Source organism: Bombina bombina, chromosome 5 (genome assembly GCF_027579735.1).
Source record: "Bombina bombina isolate aBomBom1 chromosome 5, aBomBom1.pri, whole genome shotgun sequence".
In the NCBI taxonomy this organism is placed as follows: Eukaryota; Metazoa; Chordata; class Amphibia; order Anura; family Bombinatoridae; genus Bombina; species Bombina bombina.
The window spans coordinates 459438709-459462217 of record NC_069503.1 but is presented as its reverse complement, the minus strand read 5'-3'; the positions used below and the strand labels follow the sequence as shown (position 1 = coordinate 459462217).

General features: G+C 39.9%; 1 protein-coding gene across 1 annotated transcript in view; it reads right to left on the bottom strand.

Annotated features, from left to right (window-relative positions):
- Positions 1 to 23509, bottom strand: part of ACAD11 (acyl-CoA dehydrogenase family member 11) — a 381257-nt gene that overhangs the window by 264233 nt on the left and 93515 nt on the right. Inside the window, 2 exon segments of the mRNA XM_053714335.1 lie at positions 14542 to 14619; positions 15679 to 15805. Coding sequence (XP_053570310.1) covers positions 14542 to 14619; positions 15679 to 15805 — 205 coding nt within the window.

The following is a 23509-nucleotide window of genomic DNA, read 5'->3' as shown; positions in this document are numbered from 1 at the left end:
CAGTTGGAGGGAAACCAGATTCGGATGTTCGAATGGACCTTGAACAAGAAGGTCCTGTCTCAAAGGTAGCTTCCATGGTGGAGCCGATGACATATTCACCAGGTATGCATACCAAGTCCTGCGTGGCCACGCAGGAGCTATCAAGATCACCGAAGCCCTCTCCTGATTGATCCTGGCTACCAGCCTGGGAATGAGAGGAAACGGTGGGAATACATAAGCTAGGTTGAAGGTCCAAGGTGCTACTAGTGTATCTACTAGAGTCGCCTTGGGATCCCTGGATCTGGACCCGTAGCAAGAAACCTTGAAGTTCTGACGAGAGGCCATCAGATCCATGTCTGGAATGCCCCATAATTGAGTTATTTGGGCAAAGATTTCCGGATGGAGTTCCCACTCCCCCGGATGGAATGTCTGACGACTCAGAAAATCCGCTTCCCAATTTTCCACTCCTGGGATGTGGATTGCAGACAAGTGGCAGGAGTGATCCTCCGCCCATTGAATTATCTTGGTCACTTCCTCCATCGCCAGGGAACTTCTTGTTCCCCCCTGATGGTTGATATATGCAACAGTCGTCATGTTGTCTGATTGAAACCTTATGAATTTGGCCTTTGCTAGTTGAGGCCAAGCTTTGAGAGCATTGAATATCGCTCTCAGTTCCAGAATGTTTATCGGGAGAAGAGATTCTTCCCGAGACCATAGACCCTGAGCTTTCAGGGGTTCCCAGACCACGCCCCAGCCCACCAGACTGGCGTCGGTCGTGACAATGACCCACTCTGGTCTGCGGAAGCTCATTCCCTGTGACAGGTTGTCCAGGATCAGCCACCAACGGAGTGAATCTCTGGTCTTTCGATCTACTTGAATCGTCGGAGACAAGTCTGTATAATCCCCATTCCACTGTCTGAGCATGCACAGTTGTAATGGTCTTAGATGAATTTGTGCAAAAGGAACTATGTCCATTGCTGCAACCATCAATCCTATTACTTCCATGCACTGCGCTATGGAAGGACGAAGAACAGAATGAAGTACTTGACAAGAGCTTAGAATCTTTGATTTTCTGACCTCTGTCAGAAAAATCCTCATTTCTAAGGAATCTATTATTGTTCCCAAAAAGGGAACTCTTGTTGACGGGGACAGAGAACTTTTTTCCTTGTTCACTTTCCATCCGTGAGATCTGAGAAAGGCTAGGACGATGTCCGTATGAGCCTTTGCTTTTGACAGAGACGACGCTTGAATCAGGATGTCGTCCAAGTAAGGTACTACTGCAATGCCCCTTGGTCTTAGAACCGCTAGAAGGGACCCTAGTACCTTTGTGAAAATTCTCGGAGCAGTGGCTAATCCGAATGGAAGTGCCACAAACTGGTAATGCTTGTCCAGAAAAGCGAACCTTAGGAACTGATGATGTTCCTTGTGGATAGGAATATGTAGGTACGCATCCTTTAAATCCACCGTGGTCATAAATTGACCTTCCTGGATGGTGGGAAGGATCGTTCGAATGGTTTCCATTTTGAACGATGGAACCCTGAGAAATTTGTTTAGGATCTTGAGATCTAAAATCGGTCTGAATGTTCCCTCTTTTTTGGGAACTATGAACAGGTTGGAGTAAAACCCCATCCCTTGTTCTCCTATTGGAACTGGATGAATTACTCCCATCTTTAACAGGTCTTCTACACAATGTAAGAATGCCTGTCTTTTTATTTGGTTTGAAGATAATTGAGACCTGTGGAACCTTCCCCTTGGGGGTAGTTCCTTGAATTCTAGGAGATAACCTTGAGAAACTATTTCTAGTGCCCAAGGATCCTGAACATCTCTTGCCCAAGCCTGAGCAAAGAGAGAAAGTCTGCCCCCCACCAGATCCGGTCCCGGATCGGGGGCCATCCCTTCATGCTGTTTTGGTAGCAGTGGCAGGCTTCTTGGCCTGCTTACCCTTGTTCCAGCCTTGCATCGGTCTCCAGGCTGGTTTGGGTTGTGAAGTATTACCCTCTTGCTTAGAGGATGTAGAATTAGAGGCTGGTCCGTTTCTGCGAAAGGGACGAAAATTAGGCTTATTTTTAGCCTTAAAAGACCTATCCTGAGGGAGGGCGTGGCCCTTTCCCCCGGTGATGTCTGAAATAATCTCTTTCAAATCAGGACCAAACAGTGTTTTACCCTTGAAAGGGATGTTAAGCAATTTTGTCTTGGAAGACACATCCGCTGACCAAGACTTTAGCCAAAGCGCTCTGCGCGCCACGATAGTAAACCCTGAATTTTTTGCCGCTAATCTAGCTAATTGCAAAGCGGCATCTAAAATAAAAGAGTTAGCCAATTTAAGTGCATGAACTCTGTCCATAACCTCCTCATACGAAGATTCTTTATTGAGCGACTTTTCTAGTTCTTCGAACCAGAAACACGCTGCCGTAGTGACAGGAACAATGCATGAAATTGGTTGTAGAAGGTAACCTTGCTGAACAAACATCTTTTTAAGCAAACCCTCTAATTTTTTATCCATAGGATCTTTGAAAGCACAACTATCTTCTATAGGAATAGTAGTGCGTTTGTTTAGAGTAGAAACCGCCCCCTCGACCTTGGGGACTGTCTGCCATAAGTCCTTTCTGGGGTCGACTATAGGAAATAATTTTTTAAATATAGGGGGAGGAACAAAAGGTATGCCGGGCCTTTCCCACTCCTTATTTACTATGTCCGCCACCCGCTTGGGTATAGGAAAAGCATCGGGGGGCACCGGAACCTCTAGGAACTTGTCCATCTTACATAATTTCTCTGGAATGACCAAATTGTCACAATCATCCAGAGTAGATAATACCTCCTTAAGCAGTGCGCGGAGATGTTCTAATTTAAATTTAAATATTACAACATCAGGTTCAGCTTGTTGAGAAATTTTTCCTGAATCTGAAATTTCTCCCTCAGACAAAACCTCCCTCCTGGCGACTTCAGATTGGTGTGAGGGTATGTCAGAACAGTTATCATCAGCGTCCTCTTGCTCTTCAGTGTTTAAAACAGAGCAATCGCGCTTTCTCTGATAAGTAGGCATTTTGGATAAAATGTTTGCAATAGAATTATCCATTACAGCCGTTAATTGTTGCATGGTAATAAGTATTGGCGCACTAGATGTACTAGGGGCCTCTTGTGTGGGCAAAACTGGTGTAGACACAGAAGGGGATGATGCAGTATCATGCTTACTCCCCTCATTTGAGGAATCATCTTGGGCAATATCATTATCTGTGGCATCATTGTCCCTACTTTGTTTGGACACTATGGCACAATCATCACATAAATTTAAATGGGGAGAAACCTTGGCTTTCATACATATAGAACATCGCTTATCTGATGGTTCAGACATGTTAAACAGGCTTAAACTTGTCAACAAAGCACAAAAAACGTTTTAAAATAAAACCGTTACTGTCACTTTAAATTTTAAACTGAACACACTTTATTACTGAATATGTGAAAAAGTATGAAGGAATTGTTCAAAATTCACCAAAATTTCACCACAGTGTCTTAAAGCCTTAAAAGTATTGCACACCAAATTTGAAAGCTTTAACCCTTAAAATAACGGAACCGGAGCCGTTTTTACATTTAACCCCTATACAGTCCCAGGTATCTGCTTTGCTGAGACCCAACCAAGCCCAGAGGGGAATACGATACCAAATGACGCCTTCTATAAGCTTTTTCAGTGGTTCTTAGCTCCTCACACATGCATCTGCATGCCTTGCTCTCCAAAAACAACTGCGCATTAGTGGCGCGAAAATGAGGCTCTGCCTATGACTAGAAAAGGCCCCCATCTGAAAAAGGTGTCTAATACAGTGCCTGCCGTTTTTTTAAAACAATCCCCAAGATTATAATAACTATTAAGAGTTATAATCTGCAAAATATGCTTAGCAAAGTAATCGTTTTAGCCCAGAAAAATGTCTACCAGTTTTTTAAGCCCTTATGAAGCCCTTTATTCTTTTACTTAATCTAAAAAAATGGCTTACCGGTCCCCATAGGGAAAATGACAGCCTTCCAGCATTACATAGTCTTGTTAGAAATGTGGCCAGTCATACCTCAAGCAGAAAAGTCTGCCAACTGTTTCCCCCAACTGAAGTTACTTCATCTCAACAGTCCTGTGTGGAAACAGCAATCCATTTTAGTAACGTTTGCTAAAATCATCTTCCTCTTACAAACAGAAATCTTCATCTCTTTTCTGTTTCAGAGTAAAAAGTACATACCAGCACTATTTTAAAATAACAAACACTTGATTGAAGGATAAAAACTACATTTAAACACCAAAAAAACTCTTAACCATCTCCGTGGAGATGTTGCCTGTGCAACGGCAAAGAGAATGACTGGGGTAGGCGGAGCCTAGGAGGGATCATGTGACCAGCTTTGCTGGGCTCTTTGCCATTTCCTGTTGGGGAAGAGAATATCCCACAAGTAAGGATGACGCCGTGGACCGGACACACCTATGTTGGAGAAAAAACACTAAAATTACAAAAAAAAAAAAAAAACTAAAATTACCCAAAAAAACACTAAAAAATGTTTTTAAAAACCCACTAAGATTACAAAAAATAAACAAAATTATTATTTCTTTCTTTCTTGACACGGTGAGTCCATGGATCATCTTTCTTGACACGGTGAGTCCATGGATCATCATAATTACTGTTGGGAATATCACTCCTGACCAGCAGGAGGAGGCAAAGAGCACCACAGCAAAGCTGTTAAATATCCCTCCCCTACCCACAATCCCCAATCATTCGACCAAAGGGAAAGGAGAAAAAGGAAGTAACACAAGGTGCAGAGGTGCCTGAGGTTTATAAAAAAAAATAAACTGTCCGAAAAATACAGGGCGGGCTGTGGACTCACCGTGTCAAGAAATAAATAAATTTATCAGGTAAGCATAAATTTTATTTTCTTTCTAATGACACAGTGAGTCCACGGATCATCATAATTACTGTTGGGAACCATTACCCAAGCCAGAGGACACAGATGATAAGAGAGGGACAAGACAGTTAACCTAAACAGAAGGCACCATTGCTTGAAGAACCATTCTCCCAAAAGAAGCCGCAGCCAAAGCAAAAGTATCAAATTTATAAAACTTAGAAAAAGTGTGCAAAGATGACCAAGTGGCAGCCTTGCAAATCTGTTCCACAGAAGCTTCATTTTTGAAGGCACAGGAAGAAGAAACAACCCTAGTGGAATGAGCCGTGATTTTCTCAGGAGGCTGCTGTCCAGCAGTCTCATATGCCAAGCGAATAACACTCCTCAGTCAAAAGGAAAGCGAAGTAGCCATAGCTTTCTGACCCTTACGCTTCCCAGAAAAAACAACAAACAAAGAAGAAGACTGGAGAAAATCCTTAGTCGCCTGCAAATAATATTTCAACGCACGAACCACAGCCAGGTTGTGCAACAAACGCTCCTTATGAGAAGATGGATTAGGACACAAAGAAGGAACAACAATTTCCTGATTAATATTCATAACCGAAACCACTTTGGGAAGGAAACCTAAGGAAGTACGCAGGACCACCTTTTCGGAATTAAAAATAAGGTAAGGGGATTCACACTGTAACGATGAGAGCTCAGAAACTCTTAGAGCCGAAGAAATTGCAACCAATAACAAAACCTTCCAGGATAACATCTTAATATCCAAAGAATGCATAGGCTCAAACGGAGACTGCTGAAGAACCCTAAGAACAAGGTTAAAGGGATATGAACCCACATTTTTTCTTTCATGATTCAGATAGAGCATTTTAAGAAACTTTCTAATTTACTCCTATTATCAATTTGTATTTGTTCTCTTGCTATCTTTATTTGAAAACGAAAGTCCAGAACCCTGGACAGCACTTGTTTATTGGTGGATGAATTGATCCACCAATCAGCAAGAACCCAGCTTGTTCACCAAAAATGGGTCGGCATCTAAACTTACATTCTTGCTTTTCAAATAAAGATACCAAGAGAACGAAGAACATTTGCTAATAGGAGTAAATTAGAAAGTTGCTTAAAATTGCACGCTCTGTCTGAATCACAAAAGAAAAAAATTGGGTTTAGTGTCCCTTTAAGACTCTATGGAGGAGTAACAAACTTAAACACAGGCCGGATTCTAACCAGGGCCTGACAAAAAGATTGAACATCTGGCACATCTGTCAAACGCTTATGTAACAAAATAGATAAAGCAGAAATTTGCCCCTTCAAGGTACTTGCAGATAACCTTTCTCCAGACCCTCCTGGAGAAAAGACAAAATCCTAGGAATCCTATCTCTACTCCAAGAGAAAACTCTGGATTCACACCAATACAGATATTTATGCCATATCTTATAGTAATTTTTTTCTATTCACAGGCTTACGAGCCTAAATCATAGTTTCAATAACCGACTCAGAAAACCCACACTTAGATAATATAACAAATGATCCAAGAGCGCCAAACTAGAGGCAAAGGAAGAATCTAACGAATGAATGATCGTTAGTCAAACATTTATTAACATATGAATGATTATTATTCAAACATTTATTAACATATAATACCTAATAGCATGGATCCATGTTACAAATAAACTAAAAATACAATAAAATATAGTTAAAACATGTACAAGATGTAATGTAGAAGCATATATAAAAAACAATTCTATAGGCAAATGTCAATCGTTATGATAAGTTGGTGGGTAAACAAATACCACGTGAAATGATCTCTATATTATAGAGAAAAAAAGTTCAATAAGTGATATAATCCCCTTGGTTAAACATGATGATGAAAAATCAGGTGAAAAAATCCAATGAAAAAAAGAAAATGAAAAACAAACACAAAAATTAATTTGAATCTGTGAAACAGTGGGAAAGGTATAAGATGTAATATAGGGATCCCCAAAAAATGAAAAAATTAAATATAAATGTGTAAAAACAAAAATATCCAAAAAATTTAAAAATGTGGAAAAATGTGAAAAATAGATATTGGAACTAAAAATAAAAATAAAAATGGAAATAGTGCATCCAAATGTGAATAGTAAAAATGGGTTTCAAGAATGTATATAATCCAAATAGGTGTCAGTTAAATGTGTTGTACTAATTGTGCCATATACCTTTTCTGATGAAACGGCCAGGAGCTTGTGGCCGAGAAACGCGTTAAAGCTCATCACAATAAAGGGTTTCTTATTGCTTTTTATGAAGCCTTGTATTCTGTGGCTTTCTTATGTTTGCCTGCCAAGTCAAATTTTATTACTAGCAGAGTTTTTTATCGAAACCAGCTCTGTTAGGATCACCTGCTCATTTCCAGTTTGCAGCTTTGATTGCATGCAGGGAGCGGCTACACGCTGATTTTCTGCTGACAGCACAGCTACACAGGATTTGGATTCGAATTACTGAGGAGAGCCCACAGCCGTCCACTAAAGATCTCTGATGCTGTCCGGCACAGCGTACTGACTGCTGTTAAAACGTCAGCCCGCCTATTTGCACCACTTTCAACAAGGGTGCCAATACTCTTGTGAGTATATTTCTTTTTGTCTCCACTTCCACTGTGAATTTTATATTCAAGACCTACTTGCACAATGAGGCGCTGTCTTCTTTTTTACTACCTCTAGATTTTGGGTCCTGATCAGATACCGCCAAGACCAGCTGCCGTTTGCCTTTCAAATATTCCTTCTCTCCGAATACTTCTACTGAGATAAAAAATACCTGCAGTATTTGACTCTAGGAACACCTTTGTTTCCAGTCTCCAGTGTACAACTTATATCATCACTTCTGGGACTAATTACGATAAGCTTTTTTCTTTTTTATCTACATTCTTAGGTTTTATTCACAGTTGTTTTTTCATTTTTGTTATTCACTATTCACTATTGTCATTCACTATTTCTGTTTTATTATTGTTTTATAATTGTTTCCAAATTGGTTTACCCGGTCACTTTGCACCAAGGTATTACATATACCTAAAACTGTCATAGAAACAGGGTTGTTTTACACATAAACAATCCACTCTGGTATATTTTAGTTATTTCACCGAGTATATTTCAGTTATTTCACTGAGTGACACTGTCTAATTAGTTTAGAAATAGCACTGCACTACTTCATTTGAAGATAAATTTATTTGAGCAAGAGCTAGCAATTTTAGGTTGCGGTTTAATTAATTCAGAAATAGTATTGCACTACATCATTTGGAGATCAATTTATTTGAGCAAGAGCTAGCAATTTTAGTTCACCTTATATTTTCACGTCATTTTTTGGTGTTCTACGTTCATCCACACTATCCCCAGGTGCATGCTAATACCATTTTCTTCATTTGGTATTTTTTCAATGAATGTTAATGAGTGATCCTCCTTGTGAGTGTATTTAGCTGGATAATTGTGTTTTTCTTTCTGTATTATCTTAAATAATTCCTGTAATTTAGAAAAGTGACATAGTGCAATAACATTTAAAACCATAAGTAATAATGAAATAATGCTCACCAATTTTGTCAACGCGTTTCGGCCTATTTAACAGGCCTTTCTCAAGACTCGAGAACTTTTTTTTCTATAATATAGAGATCATTTCACGTGACTCTTATTTGTTTACCCACCAACTTATCATAACGATTGACATTTGCCTATAGAACTGTTTTTTATATATGCTTCTACATTACATCTTGTACATGTTTTAACTATATTTTATTGTATTTTTAGTTTATTTGTAACATGGATCCATGCTATTAGGTATTATATGTTAATAAATGTTTGAATAATAATCATTCATATGTTAATAAATGTTTGACTAACGATCATTCATTCGTTAGATTCTTCCTTTGCCTCTAGTTTGGCGCTCTTGGATCATTTGCTATATTTGTGTTCTATTTAGGGTTAGCTAGATACCCTACCTTCCAGGAGCTATAAGGAAGTAGGTTGAGCGCTGGTAGACATTTTAAATTTTAAACCCACACTTAGATAATATCAAGCGTTCAAACTCCTAGCAGTCAGCATCAGAGAAACGAGATTTGGATGAAGTAAGGGCCCGTGAAGTAGAAGGTCCTTCCTTAACGGAAGTCTGTAAGATGGAAGAAATGACATCTCCACCAGATCCGCATACCAGATTCTGCGAGGCCACGCTGGAGCAATGAGAGTCACCGACGCCCTCTCCTGCCTGATTCAAGCAATGACCCGTGGAAGGAGAGCAAACAGTGGAAAAACATACGCTAGACTGAAATTCCAAGGAACTGCAAGAGCATCTATCAGCACAGCCTGAGGATCCCTTGATCTCGACCCGTACCTCGGAAGCTTGGAATTCTGACAAGATGCCATGAGATCCAACTAAAGATGCCCCCACTTGAGAATCAAGCTGGAAAACGCCTCCGGGTGAAGCTCCCACTCACCCGGATGAAAGGTCTGTCTGCTCTGAAAATCCGCTTCCCAATTGTCCACCCCTGGAACATGGATCGCAGACAGATAGCAGTTGTGAGCCTCCGCCCACTAAATAATCTTGGCTACCTCTGTCATGGCCAAGGTACTCTGAGTTCCTCCGTGATGATTGATGTAAGCCACTGAGGTTATGTTGTCCGACTGAAACCTGATAAAACTGGGCTGAAGCTAACTGAGGCCAGGCCAGAAGAGCATTGAAGATTGCCCTCAGTTCTAGGATATTTATGGAAAGAACCGACTCCTCAAGAGTTCATAGACTCTGAGCCTTTAACGAGCTCCAGACTTCTCCACATCCCAGCAGACTGGCATCCGAGGTCACGATCACCCAGGAAGGTCTGCGAAAGCAAGTTCCCTGGGAGAGGTGATCCTGAGACAACCACCACAGAAGAGAGTCCCTTGATGCCTGATCCAGATCTATTCTCGGAGACAGATCCACATAATCCCTGTTCCATTGACTGAGCATGCATAACTGCAGAAACCTGAGATGTAACAGAGCAAACGGTATGATGTCTATAGCCGACACCATCAGACCAACGACCTCCATACACTGAGCCACTGACGGCCGAAGAGAGGACTGAAGGGCAAGACAAGAATTGAAGTTCTTTGATTTTCTGGCCTCTGTCAGAAAAATCTTCATTGATAGAGAATCTATGATTGTTCCCAAGAACACCACCCATGTAGCTGGAATCAAGGAACTTTTTCCCAAATTCACCTTTCAATCCGTGAGAACGCAGAAAAGACAACAAAATCTCTGTGTGGGAGTCTGCTTGTTGAAAAGATGGCGCCTGAACCAGAATGTCATCCTGATAGGGAGAAATAGCAACATCCCTCAATCGAACCACCGCCAGCAATGCTCCCAGGACCTTTGAGAAAATCCTGGGAGCTGTTGCAAGACCAAACGGAAGAGCCACAAACTAAAAGTGCCTGTCTAGGAAAGCAAATCTCAGAAACTTGTGATGGTCACTGTGGATGGGAATATGCAGATAAGCATCCTTCAGATCTACTGTTGTCATGAATTCGCCCCCTTGAACCAAGGGAAGAATGGAACGAATTGTTTCCATTTTGAAAGACGGAACTCTGAGGAACTTGTTTACGCTCTTGAGGTCTAAAATTGGTCTGAAGGTTCCCTGCTTTTTGGGAACCACGAACAGATTGGAATAGAATCCCAGACCCTGCTCCTGTATTGGAACAGGAACTATCACTCTCATGTCGTAAAGATCCTGAACACAACGTATGGCTGGACTTCCAGGATGACTCAGACTGATCCTGCTTGGAAGACGAGGGGGAAGGCTTACCTGAGAAGCTTTGAAAGGAACAAAAATTACTGATGGCCCTTCAGTTTACTCCTCTTATTCTGAGGGAGAGAATGCCCCTTTCCTCCCGTAATATCAGAAATAATCTCAGCTAAACCCGGCCCAAACAAGGTCTTACCCTTGTAAGGAATCGACAAAAGCTTAGACTTAGAGGATACATCTGCAGACCAGGACTTCAACCATAAGGTTCTGCACGCCAGTACAGCAAAGCCAGAAATCTTTGCTCCCAACTTGATGACCTGTAAAGAAGCATCCATAATAAAGGAATTGGACAACAGAAGAGCCTTGATCCTATCCTGGATTTCCTCAAGAGAAGTATCTGTCTGAATAGAATCAGACAACGCATCGATAGGATACTTAAAGGAACAGCTATCCTCAATGGGAATAGTGGTCCTCTTAGCCAAGGTGGAAATTGCTCCTTCCACCTTGGGAACCGTCTGCCAAGACTCCTTGATAGAATCAGCAATTGGAAACATCTTCTTGCAAAATTGGAAAAGGGGAAACAGGAATCCCAGGCTTTTTCCACTCCCATGCAATAATCTCTGAAGCACGGACTGGAACAGGAAATACCTCCACCATGGAAGATACATCAAAATACTTATGCAGTTTACTAGCCTTCTTAGGATTCACTACAACAGTCATGTCAGAGTCGTCCAAAGTAGCCAAAACCTCCTTAAGCAACAAGCGGAGGTTTTCTAGCTTAAACCTGAAGGATACAACTTCAGCATCAGAAGAAGGAATTACACTGTCAGAGTCGGAGATCTCACCCTCAGACTCTATAGAAGTATTTTCCTCCTCAAACTTATGGGAAGAAACATTTGACATAGCCGCAACTGAATCAGAAACCTTACTTACTGAATCCTTATACTACCTCTAACGCTTCCCTTGAAGCATAGGGAAAGCAGTAAGAGCCTCAGAAACCGCCTAAGATATGTGGGTAGCCATGTCTTGCAAGGTAACTCCAACCGGAGTGTGAGAGGAAACACAGGGCACTGCATGTGTAGATGACAAGGTTTGGGACACTTGAGGAGAAAGCTGCGGCATAGCTTGAACATGAGACCCCTGAACAGCATCCGCCTTAGACAATGATGGCTCAGATTCAAAAAGTCTATCCCTGTAATGCAATGTTCTCTCAATACATAAGGAACAAAGAGGGATTGATGGTTCCACATTAGCATCAAAACACAATGTACAGGTAAGATCTTGCAGGGCCTCTTGGTCCATCTTTACCCAATAATTAACAAAACAAAATAAAGTAAAATACCTTAATTAAACATTTTGTCACTTTAAGAATTGATGTCAAAAAAGCGTTACTGTCCCTTTAAATTTTAAAGTAACGTTTTATATTTTTTGCAGAGCAATGTCTCTAAATAAATAACTCAGGCAGCCTCTACACCTCAGCAAGCCTTGCTGAGTTGCCTGCCTGTCCTGCTGGCTCCTGGAGCAACTGCAGAGAAAAGATCCGGACTCAACTCCCTCCGGATGGCAGACAGCCGCTCACACAGACCGCAGAGCCACACCAAACTCTTCCGGCACTCCAGAAACAACAGAGTAAAAGCGTGCAATTCTTTTGCCGCTTTCGACTAAGCCCCGCCAATCGTGGGCATACCTCACTAAACCTCCCGGCCGGCATTACTCCTACTATGGAGAAACAGCCGCTGAGAGTAGTAAAAAAACACATAAACAGTGAACATCCAAACCAGAAAACACCACTACTCAGCCCTTATTAACAAATCCTAAAAAACTGTAAATAAAACCGAAGGTCCCAGGGCCCTCCACAACTGCCCTACAATATCCTGCTCATCTAACAGGAGAAATGTATATGTCCCTTATATAACAGAATTAACTGTTAAAGTGCCAACTTTTCTTCCACATAGAAAATAAACTTAGCTCTTACCTTAAAATAAATCTGTCTGGCAACAGGGCAGCTCACAAAGTTTGAGAGGCATCCTCCTCACATGGACCTGTGGAAAATAAGAAAGACTGAATAAACCTACACAGGCTTTCCAAATAGGGCAGCAACAAACTGTTTGAGAGGCACAGTGGGGATTATACCCCACAAGTTTCCCAAATGCTTAAAAGCCACCACTGCTCTACTGAAGAGACTGACATGGACTACGGCTAGACCCCAGAAAAGATCAGAGCAAACCTGCTCTGCTTTAAAAATAATAAACTCTTGATTGAAGAAATTTCTTTCAGACACCTAAACTTTACCACCTCCTTGCAACACAGGCAAAGAGAATAACTGGGGATTGTGGGTAGGGGAGTGATATTTAACAGCATTGCTGTGGAGCTCTTTGCCTCCTCCTGCTGGTCAGGAGTGATATTCCCAACAGTAATTATGATGATCCGTGGACTCACTGTGTCATTAGAAAGAAAATAATTAAATCTAATCTAATACCCCTATAAAAACAAAAAATCCACCCCAAAATAAAACACCCCCTACGCTAACAAACTACCAATAGTGCTTAAAAGGGACTTTGTAGGGCATTGCCCTGAAGCAATCAGCTATTTTTACCTAAAAAATTTAAAAAGTCCCACCTTAACAGTAAACCCCCCACCAACCAACCCCCCAAAATAAAAAAAACCTAAGCTACCCATTGCCCCTAAAGGGGCATTTGTATGGGCATTGTCCTTAAAAGGGCAATTAGCTCTTTTGAACCCATAAAAAAACAACTAATCTAAACCTAGTGTTAGGTTTTTTTTTGTTTTTGTTTGGGTGGGTTGTTTTTTAGATTGGAGCTTTTTTATGGCCGCAAAAGAGCTGATTGACCATTTAAGTAATTGTTTAGGTAAAATAGCTAATTGCTTCAGGGCAATGCCCTACAAAAGGCCCTTTTAAGGGCTATTGGTAGTTTATTGTTAGCTTAGGGGGTGTTTTTATTTTGGGGTGGCTTTTTTATTTTTATAGGGGTATTAAATTAGGTTTAATTTTAATTATTTTAGATAATTTCGTTTATTATTTTTTGTAATCAGTGTTTTTTATTTTTCGTACTTTTAGTGTTTTTTTTTTGGTAATGTTAGGTTTTTTTTTATTTTTTCGTAGTGTAATTTAGTTTTTTTTATTTTTATTTTTTAAAATAGTAATGTGAGGTTAATTTATAGTTTAATCCTAGGGTTTTTTTATTTCATAGGTAAGTTTTTATTTATTTGAAGGTAGTTATACTGTAAGTTAAATTTAAAGTTAGGGGTGTCAGGTTTAGGGGTTAATAGTTTAATTTAGTCTGTTGCGATGTGGGGGGCCGGCAGTTTAGGGCATATTAGGCTTTTTATAGTAGTTGCGGTGTGGGGGGCCGGCAGTTTAGGGGTTAATAGCTTTATTTCGATGTTAGCGATATTGCAGGTGTTAGATTTTATCTAACACTTTCTCTCCATTGATGTCTATGAGGGGAAACATGCACAAGCATATCAAGTCAGGCCTTGGCTTTTGTGCGTTATGGAGCTTTACACTACCATATCGCACAAAAGAAGATTTTTGTGAAACTTGTAATGGCAGCGCTATGGAGAGTTCGATACCGCTCATTTATTTAGCGCACAACTTGTAATCTTGGTGAATATCCTTTGCTGAAAGAGCAGCAATGCACTACTAGTAACTAGCGAAACATATTTGGTGAGCCATGACAAGAGGCATATATGTGCAGCCAATCTCCAATCAGCAGCTAGCTCCCAGCATTGCATTGCTGCAAAATTAGATAAAAGAAGTAAATTGGAAATGTGTAAAAAAATGGTATGTTCTATCAGATTCATGAAAGAAAAATTTTGGTTTTCAGGTCCTTTTAACTCCTGCAAATATGAAAACCCTGCAATTAAATTGAACTGTTCTTCTAATGGTTTGAAATCGATCCCTACCTTATTTTGTTGTCTTAAAAACTTTTGCAGTGCAATACCTTTAGTTTTTCAATGATCGGTGGCGTTTTCCATCTCTTTGGTGAGTTTTCATGTTTTGTATAATAGTCTAACACCTCCTGCAAATAAATATAAAAGTAACATGTATTGCAATTCTTAAATACTAAACACTCCAGTACTGTAAATAAGCAGAATTGTGGTTTGCCAGATAAAATCAGTCTGAGACTAGAAAGGTTTTGCAATTTCAGTTGCATGTTCTTCATTAACAAAAAGTGTAAAAATGACTTTTTGTAAGCCATACTAAATTTTAACAGCTCTTGAAAAAGACAGTAAACCCGTTGAAACGCGTTGAGCCAAATAAACAAAAATATTTTTAAAGAATTTTTTTTTTTCCTGGACGTTTTGTGGAATCACCTGTGGAGTCGTTAGTCTGATTTTATTCTGTGAGTATACTGCTCCATTTTATCTATGTGTTTGGAAACACTATGTCAATGTGATATGCTCTAAACAAATACAGACAAATTATTTGGGAGAATCGTAAAGCACAGAAATGAACTGTTGGAAGACCCCCAAGAACCAGCGCCTCTGCTTGCAATACATAATGATTCAGATAGAGCATGCAGTTTTGGACAACTTTGAAATTTGCCAGAAAAATACTACTCTTTTACTACTCATTTAAAGTTCAGACTCTTTTACTACTCATTTACTACTTTTACTACTCATTTAAAATTCAGACTAAGGGGTAGATTTATCATAGTGCAAGTGGACATGATATGATGTAGCATATCATGTCCGCTGCAGATCGATAAATGCTGACAGCATACGCTGTCGGCATTTATAATTGCACCAGCAGTTATTGTGAACTGCTTGAGCAGTGCTGCCCCCTGCAGATTTGCGGTCAATCGGCCGCTAGCAGGGGGTGTCAATCAACCCGATCGTATTCGATCGGGTTGATTTCTGTCCGCGGCCTCAGAACAGGCGTACAAGTTATGGAACAGCGGTCTTTAGAGCTTGATAAATCAGCCCCTATGTGCTATTACATTGTCTTTTTATCATGTATTTGTTGATCATGCAAATCTACTGTATTTACCGCTCCTTTAACAAGATAGGGGGCACAAGACGTACACTAAAATGGTACATTAATGCCTTGTTCTGTAGTGACCCTCATATGTACTGACCTGCTGTGCTGGGAATATTTGCTGCTGCATAAACTGCTTCACTTGCTGTAGCACCTTCTGACCTTTGGCGCTTTGCAAGAACAGCTCTCCTCCAGAGGCTCCTGATGTGTTCAATGGATTAATTTCCCTAAAGCATGAACAATATACAGAATTAATCTATCATCAAAAAAAGCAGTAGTTACATCAGAAACACCCTATCTTGCTAAATACTGATTCAACAACCTCAATATACCCTCTCAAAAATATATATTGTATTCCTTCTGCATTTCAACCTCTTATGTCACTAAAAATCTTGTTGTTTTTATCAGTTATCTTTCTGAAGGACAAAACCAAATAAACAAGTTTGTTTTGTTGTAACAAAAAAAAGTATTAAAACTGCTGAAATAATAATGTATATATACACCTTTCTATGTGTTAACCCTTTCTTTCCCTGTTTGCTTGATTCATTAGGGGAGGTAATATGTCTATATGATACACTCAGGTCTGTGGGGGACATTCTTCAAAAGCTCTCCAAATATATTGAAGAACAAGAAAAAGGATTTAACCATAACAAGAATTAAAAAAATTGTGGTGAGGTGTTCTTATGGTTTTCGAATTTTATTCTTCTTTTAGATTATAATTATTTTTTAATATAATGGAGGACTTAAGAATGGGATTTTGTAGTGAGGGTTACTTATGTTGAGGGGGTTACTTGGTAGAGAAGATACGTCCTAACTCCTAAGGGTGACTCTGCACTGGGGAGTGACTGTGGAGGTTAACTCAGTGGGGGGTTGGTACAAGAGGGAACTTGCAATAGGTAGTGAGTCTTGGTTAACAGCAGTTAGTGTCCAGAAAGGAAAGGGTTAATATTAGGTGTGGGGGTAGGGTACTTAAAAAGACAAAGTAATGCATTAAGGGCTAGATTACAAGTTGAGCGCAAAATATCGCTTCAGTGAAAGAGATATTTGCGCTCAACTTAGTAAAACCAGCACACGCAAATGTGCGCTGGTATAACAAGTGAGGTGCAATGTACAGCACAAGATCGTGCTTCCATAGGCTCCAATGGGAGACTTTTTCTCATGCCGTGAGACACGGCATGAGAACTAGCGCAGCAAAGGGGGTAAGTCGCACAGCGATAGGCAGCAAATATAAATATATATGTATATGAATAAACTTCACACCAGCACAAGGAACACCCCTGTTTAGCTGTGAGGTTAATTTTACAACAGAACTAAAAAGAACCCTTTGAATTTCAACCTCTTGGTTACAATTTAAACTTTGTTTTTGGAAATTGTATGTTAAATACAAGTTTTAACATTTACTTTAAATAAAGTTTTTACATAATTTTATGTCTGAGGGCCCGATTCTGAAGAAATCTCTGGGGTAGTGAGAATCTATAAAAGTACTCACCAGTCCTTCTATTTCCCCGGTGGAATTACATAAAGCCACTTTTACACTGAAAACAGGGTGTCCCGCTAAGGGGTGTATACCACATTTTCATATGTAAAGGATATGTATACATTACAAAAGTGCACAATGAAAATTGTAATTTAAAAATCATACAAAATGAATAATTAAACCATAAAAAAATAGGCAGAAAAAACATTGTATTACTAAGTGCATCAAAAATCTTCACAAAATTGTTGCCCAAAAATCGTATTTGATCATAAATGTAAAATTTGTATATAAAGCCACTTTTTACCCTGAAAACAGTGTGGATCGCTAAGAACGTATACCACATTTTCGTATGGAAAGGAGATGCATATATTACTAAAGTGCACAATAAAATTCGTAATTTAAAAATCTTAAAAAACAAATTATTATTATTATCAGTTATTTGTAGAGCGCCAACAGGTTCTGCAGTGCTAAAGAGACATGTGTCTAATATGCAAGGTGACAGATATGGGAGACAAAGGGATAGAGGGCCCTGCCAAGAGTTTCACGGTTGTAAATCATCTCTCATGAAGGTGATCTACAAAGCAGCTAGGTTTGTAGGCTTACATGCTAAGGGGGTTCAGGGGATAGCTAAAGGAGGAGAGGGACTAAGATAGGAAAATGTTAGTGTGTAATATATGTATCCCTGAACAGTAGAGTCTTTAAGGAGCGCTTGAAAGTTTGAAAACTAGGGGAGAGTCATGTAGAGCGAGGCAGGGAGTTCCACAAAATAGGGGTCAGTCTGGAGAAGCCTTGTAGATGGGAATATGAGGAGGTAACAAGTGAGGAGGAAAGAAGGAGGTCATGAGCAGAGCGAAGGGGACAGGAGGGCAAGTATCTGGAGACTAGGTCAGAGATATTGGGTGGAGCAGTGTTATTGAGAGCTTTTAAAAGTTAGAGCCAGGATTTAATGTTTTATTCTGGAGGTTAGAGGAAGCAAGAGAATGAACTGGCAGAGAGGTGCAGCAGATGAGGAGCGACATGTAAGGAAGATCAGCCTGGCAGAGGCAGTTATTATGGATTGTAAATGAGATAGATGGCAGCTAGGGAGGCTGGAGAGGATGGAGTTGCCATAGTCAAGGCGGGAAATGATGAGAGAGTGGATTAAAGTCTTAGTTGTGTCTTCTGTGAGGAATTGGCAAATTTTGGGGATGTTTTTAAGGTGGAGGCAGCAAAAATTGGCCAAAGACTGGATGTGGGAGTGAAAGAGAGATCTGAGTCAAGTGTGACCCCAAGACATCGGGCAAGCGGGGTTGGGGTAATGATGTTATTATCAACAGTTAGAGAGAGTTGGGGGGTAGGGATTTTGGAAGAAGGGGGGAAAATAAGGAGCTCAGTTTTTGAGAGATTTAGCTTAAGGTAGTACATCCAGGATGAAATATTATAAAGACAGTTAGTGACACGAGTTAGTAAGGAATTGGATAGGTCTGGTGCAGAGATGTAGATTTGGGTATCATCAGCATACAAATAGTATTGAAACCCATGGGACTGTATTAAGGAACCTAAGGATGATGTAAAAATTGAGAAGAGAAGGGGACCAAGGACAGAGCCTTGTGGTACCCCAACAGAAAGTGGTAAAGGGTCAGAAGAAGTGCCAGAGAAGATAACACTAAAGATCCAGTTAGACAGGTAAGAGGAGAGCCACAAGAGAGCTGTGTCGCAGATGCCAATGGATTGGGGGGTTTGGAGCAAGAGAGTATGGTCAACCGTGTCAAAGGCTGCAGACAGACCAAGAAGGATTAACAAAGAAAAGTGGCTTTTAGATTTTGCTGTAATTAGGTCATTATTAACCTTAATGATTGCAGTTTCTGTGGAGTGTTGTTGGTAAAATCTAGATTGCAATGGATCAAAGAGGGAGTTTAATGTGAGGAAATTAGATAAACGTGTATATACGAGCCTTTCCAGAAGTTTTGAGGCGAGGGGAAGAAGGGAAATATGGAGGTAGTTGGATGGGGATTATGGATCAAGAGAAGATTTTTTTTTTCAGGATAGCTGTAATTATTGCGTGTTTAAGGGATGAGAGAAATATGCCAGTGCTGAGGGAGAGCTTAAAAATATGTGTGAGGATAGGAGTAAGAATAGGAAAGAGGGAGGGCAGTTATTGTGAGGGGAATGGATCAAGGGGACAGGTAGTGAGATGAGTGGAGGATAACTTCTTTCTCAGTAGCGGGAGCAAAAAAGCTGGCTTTGAGGGTTTTAGACATTGGTTATTGGTTAAGAGGGTTGGAGATTGGTAGTGTTTTGAGAGATTATTTCGTTTCTGATAGAATCTATTTTGTTGGTGACTTGGATAATTGATCCAGTCACACCAAAAATACGCAGGGAAAAATTGTATTGTTAAGGTGCATCAAAATTAGTAACTAAATTGTTCCCAAATAATCATATTGTATCAAAAACGTAAAATTTTAAAGGTAAATTACACAGGAATAAATCGTATTAACTATGAACACCATAAATAGTAATTTAAGTATACTGGTTGGGCAAACAAAATCAAGATATTTGTTCTTAAAAGTACAAAATACAAAGCGTAATTGTTTTTTTCCGTAAAATGGGCTGAACATGGGCATTCCATGGGCTTATATAAAATTTTCTCTAAAATCTCAGCGTAATTCCATTAAAAAAAATTGTATTACAGTTTTCACAGTTTTTTTCTCGCCAGCTAAAGAGTGACGAGTTTTCAACAAAATACTCAAAAGGGCCAGATTACAAGTAAATCGCTAAATATCGCTTTCATAGGCTCCAATGAGAGCCTCGCTCTGATCCCATCAGAAGGCATCAGAACCTAAGCAGAGCGAAGTATGGGCAAGTAGTGCAGCGATGGCAGCAAATATAAATATATATGCATATGCTTATATAATTATGTGTTAATGTGTGTATATACACATATTAACACATAAATATATATGTATATATGCATTTACATATATATTTACAGGGAACACACAGTTCTCATAGACCTGCAATGTAAAGGCACTTTCCAGAGATGTTTTTTTTCTTCAAACACCCTACACCCGCCAACTTTAGCCCCAAAATACTGCCTAGTGCAGTTATTTCATTAAAAAATAAAGATGCTAATATCTTTATTTATTTATAAAATACACTACACTGTAGTTTGGGGGGTATTCGGGGCACATTTATAAAATTAACCAGAGATCTGATCTCTGGTTAATTTGAAAAGCACTTATTTCTACCGCGAGCTCACGGTACCAATAACCAGCCACTTGTAATGGCTAACCCCTCCCACCTCACACATACCTAAGTCTAACACGCAAACATTTGCTTGAGGGTTTACGCAATTGTTTGCGCGCAGGATAAATTGCGCTCATATTACAAGTTGAGTGCAATCAAGATTTACACTAGAATCATCACCACAATCTCAGGGCTGTCGTTAACTATCAAAAAAGTGTTACAAAACACATCTGATAATATTTTTTTTTAAATTGCACAAATAAAGTTATAAGGGTTCAAAGATATGAGATCTCAGAAGTTAGTACAAAGGCAGACAAAGGGATTTAACATTGAGATACATATATATATATATATATATATATATACAGTCGTATGCAAAAGTTTAGGCACCCCTGACAATTTCCATGATTTTCATTTATAAATAATTGGGTGTTTGGATCAGCAATTTTATTTTGATCTATCAAATAACTGAAGGACACATTAATATTTCAGTAGTGAAATGAGGTTTATTGGATTAACAGAAAATGTGCAATATGCATCAAAACAAAATAAGACTGGTGCATAAATCTGGGCACCCTTGTAATTTTGTTGATTTGAATACCTGTAACTACCTAGCACTGATTGGTTTGGTGAGCCCATTAAGCCTTGCACTTCATAGACAGGTGCATCCAATCATGAGAAAGGGTATTTAAGGTGGCCAGTTGCAAGTTGTTGTTCTCTTTGACTCTTATCTGAAGAGTGGCAACATGGGGGCCTCAAAACAACTCTCAAATGACCTGAAAACAAAGATTGTTCAACATTATGGTTTAGGGGAAGGCTACAAAAAGCTATAGCAGAGATTTAAGTTGTCAGTGTCCCCTGTGAGGAACATAGTGAGGAAATGGAAGACCACAGGCACAGTTCTTGTTAAGGCCAGAAGTAAAATATCTGAGAGGCAAAGGATGGTGAGAACGGTCAAAAACAGCCCACAGACCACCTCCAAAGACCTACAACATCATCTTGCTGCAGATGGTGTCACTGTGCATAGTTCAACAATTCAGTGTATGGGAGAGTGATGTGGAAGAAGCCTTTACTGCACACACGCCACAAACAGAGTCGCTTGAGGTATGCAAACGCACATTTGGACAAGCCAGCTTCATTTTGGAAGATGGTGCTGTAGACTGATGAAACAAAGATTGAGTTATTTGGTCATAACAAGGGGTGTTATCCATGGCGGCAAAAAAACACAGCGTTCCAAGACAAACACTTGCTAGCCACAATAAAATTTGGTGGATGTTCCATCATGCTGTGGGGCTGTGTGGCCAGTGCCGGTACTGGGAATCTTGTTAAAGTTGAGGGTCGCATGGATTCCACTCAATATCAGCAGATACTTGAGAATAATGTTGAGGAATCAATCACAAAGTTGAAGTTACGCCTGAACTGGATATTTCAACAAGACAACGACCCAAAACACTGCTCAAAATCTACTCTGGCATTTATGCAGAGGAACAAGTACAATGTTCTGGAATGGCCATCTCAGTCCCTAGACATGAGTATCACTGAAAATCTATGGGTTGATTTGAAGCGAGCTGTCCATCAAACCTAACTGAACTGGAGATGTTTTGCAAGGAGGAATGGTCCAAAATACCTTCATCCAGAATCCAGACACTTATTACAGGCTATAGAAAGTGTCTAGAGGCTGTTATTTCTGCTAAAGAAGGCTCTACTAAATATTGATGCAATATTTCTGTTGGAGTGCCCAAATTTATGCACCTGTCTAATTTCGTTTTGATGCATATTGCACATTTTCTGTTAATCCAATACACCTCATTTCACTACTGAAATATTACTGTGTCCTTCAGTTATTTGATAGATCAAAATGAAATTGCTGATCCAAACACTGAATTATTTATAAATGAAAATCATGGAAATTCTCTGGGGTGCCTAAACTTTTTGCATATGACTGTGTGTGTATATATATATATATATATATATATATATATATATATGTGTGTGTGTGTGTGTGTGTGTGACTGTCTATATATGTGTACATATGTATTTATATGTGTATGTATGTATTTACAGACATATATACACATATAAAAAATAAATACATATGTATACATATATACACATATATAGAAGTGGATTGGAGCCCTTTGCTCTCAGGTAGATAAAAACATGTAAAAGCATATTTATGTAATATTCATATTTTCATGTCGAACTTGCGCATATTATAAATAAAAAGAGAGAAGCGCTCAACCTGGGAACAAACAATAGCATAATAGCTTGTTCTATGGCTAGTTACCACCCAATAAGCAGTCTCTTTTTGCTAAACATGTGCCTTTCACAGAGAAGAACTTTCCTGAAGCATATCAATCTGATCCTGACTTCACAGTCCAGTCCAGCCCGAAATACCAGGCAATCCCTCTCTGAACGAAAGGAACAGCAAAACCCCAGACGTACGTTTCGGCCTATTGTGGGCCTCATCAGTGAGGTGCAGCCATATCCCTATAGGCACACTGAGCAACGGGTCCACCTCTGTATTCCCGCATCACACTTAGGGAGACTTCCCTAAGTGTCATAATTTGCATTAATAAAAAGAGAGAAGCACCCAACCTGGGAACAAACAAAAGCATAATAACTTGTTCTATGGCTAGCTACCACCCAAGAAGCAGACTCTTTTTGCTTAACATGTGCCTTTCACAGAGAAAAACTTTCCTGAAGCATATCAGTCTGATCCTGACTTCACAGTACAGTCCAGCCCCGAAATACCAGGTAATCCCTCTCTTAACGAGAGAAACAGCAAAACCCCAGACGTGCGTTTTGGCCTATTGTGGGCCTCGTCAGTGAGGTGCAGCCATATCCCTCTAGGCACACTAAGCAAAGGGTCCACGTCTGGATTCCTGCATCAGACTGATATGCTTTAGGAAAGTTCTTCTCTGTGAAAGGCACATGTTGAGCAAAAAGAGGCTGCTTCTTGGGTGGAAACTAGCCATAGAACAAGCTATTATGCTATTGTTCGTTCCCAGGTTGAGCGCTTCTCTCTTTTTATTCATGCAAATTATGACATTTAGGGAAGTCTCCCTAAGTGTGATGCGGGAATCCAGACGTGAAGCAGTTGCTCAGTGTGCCTAGAGGGAGATGGCTGCACCTCACTGACGAGGCCCACAATAGGCCGAAACGTACGTCTGGGGTTTTGCTGTTTCTCTCATTCAGAGAGGGATTGCTTGGTATTTCGGGGCTGGAC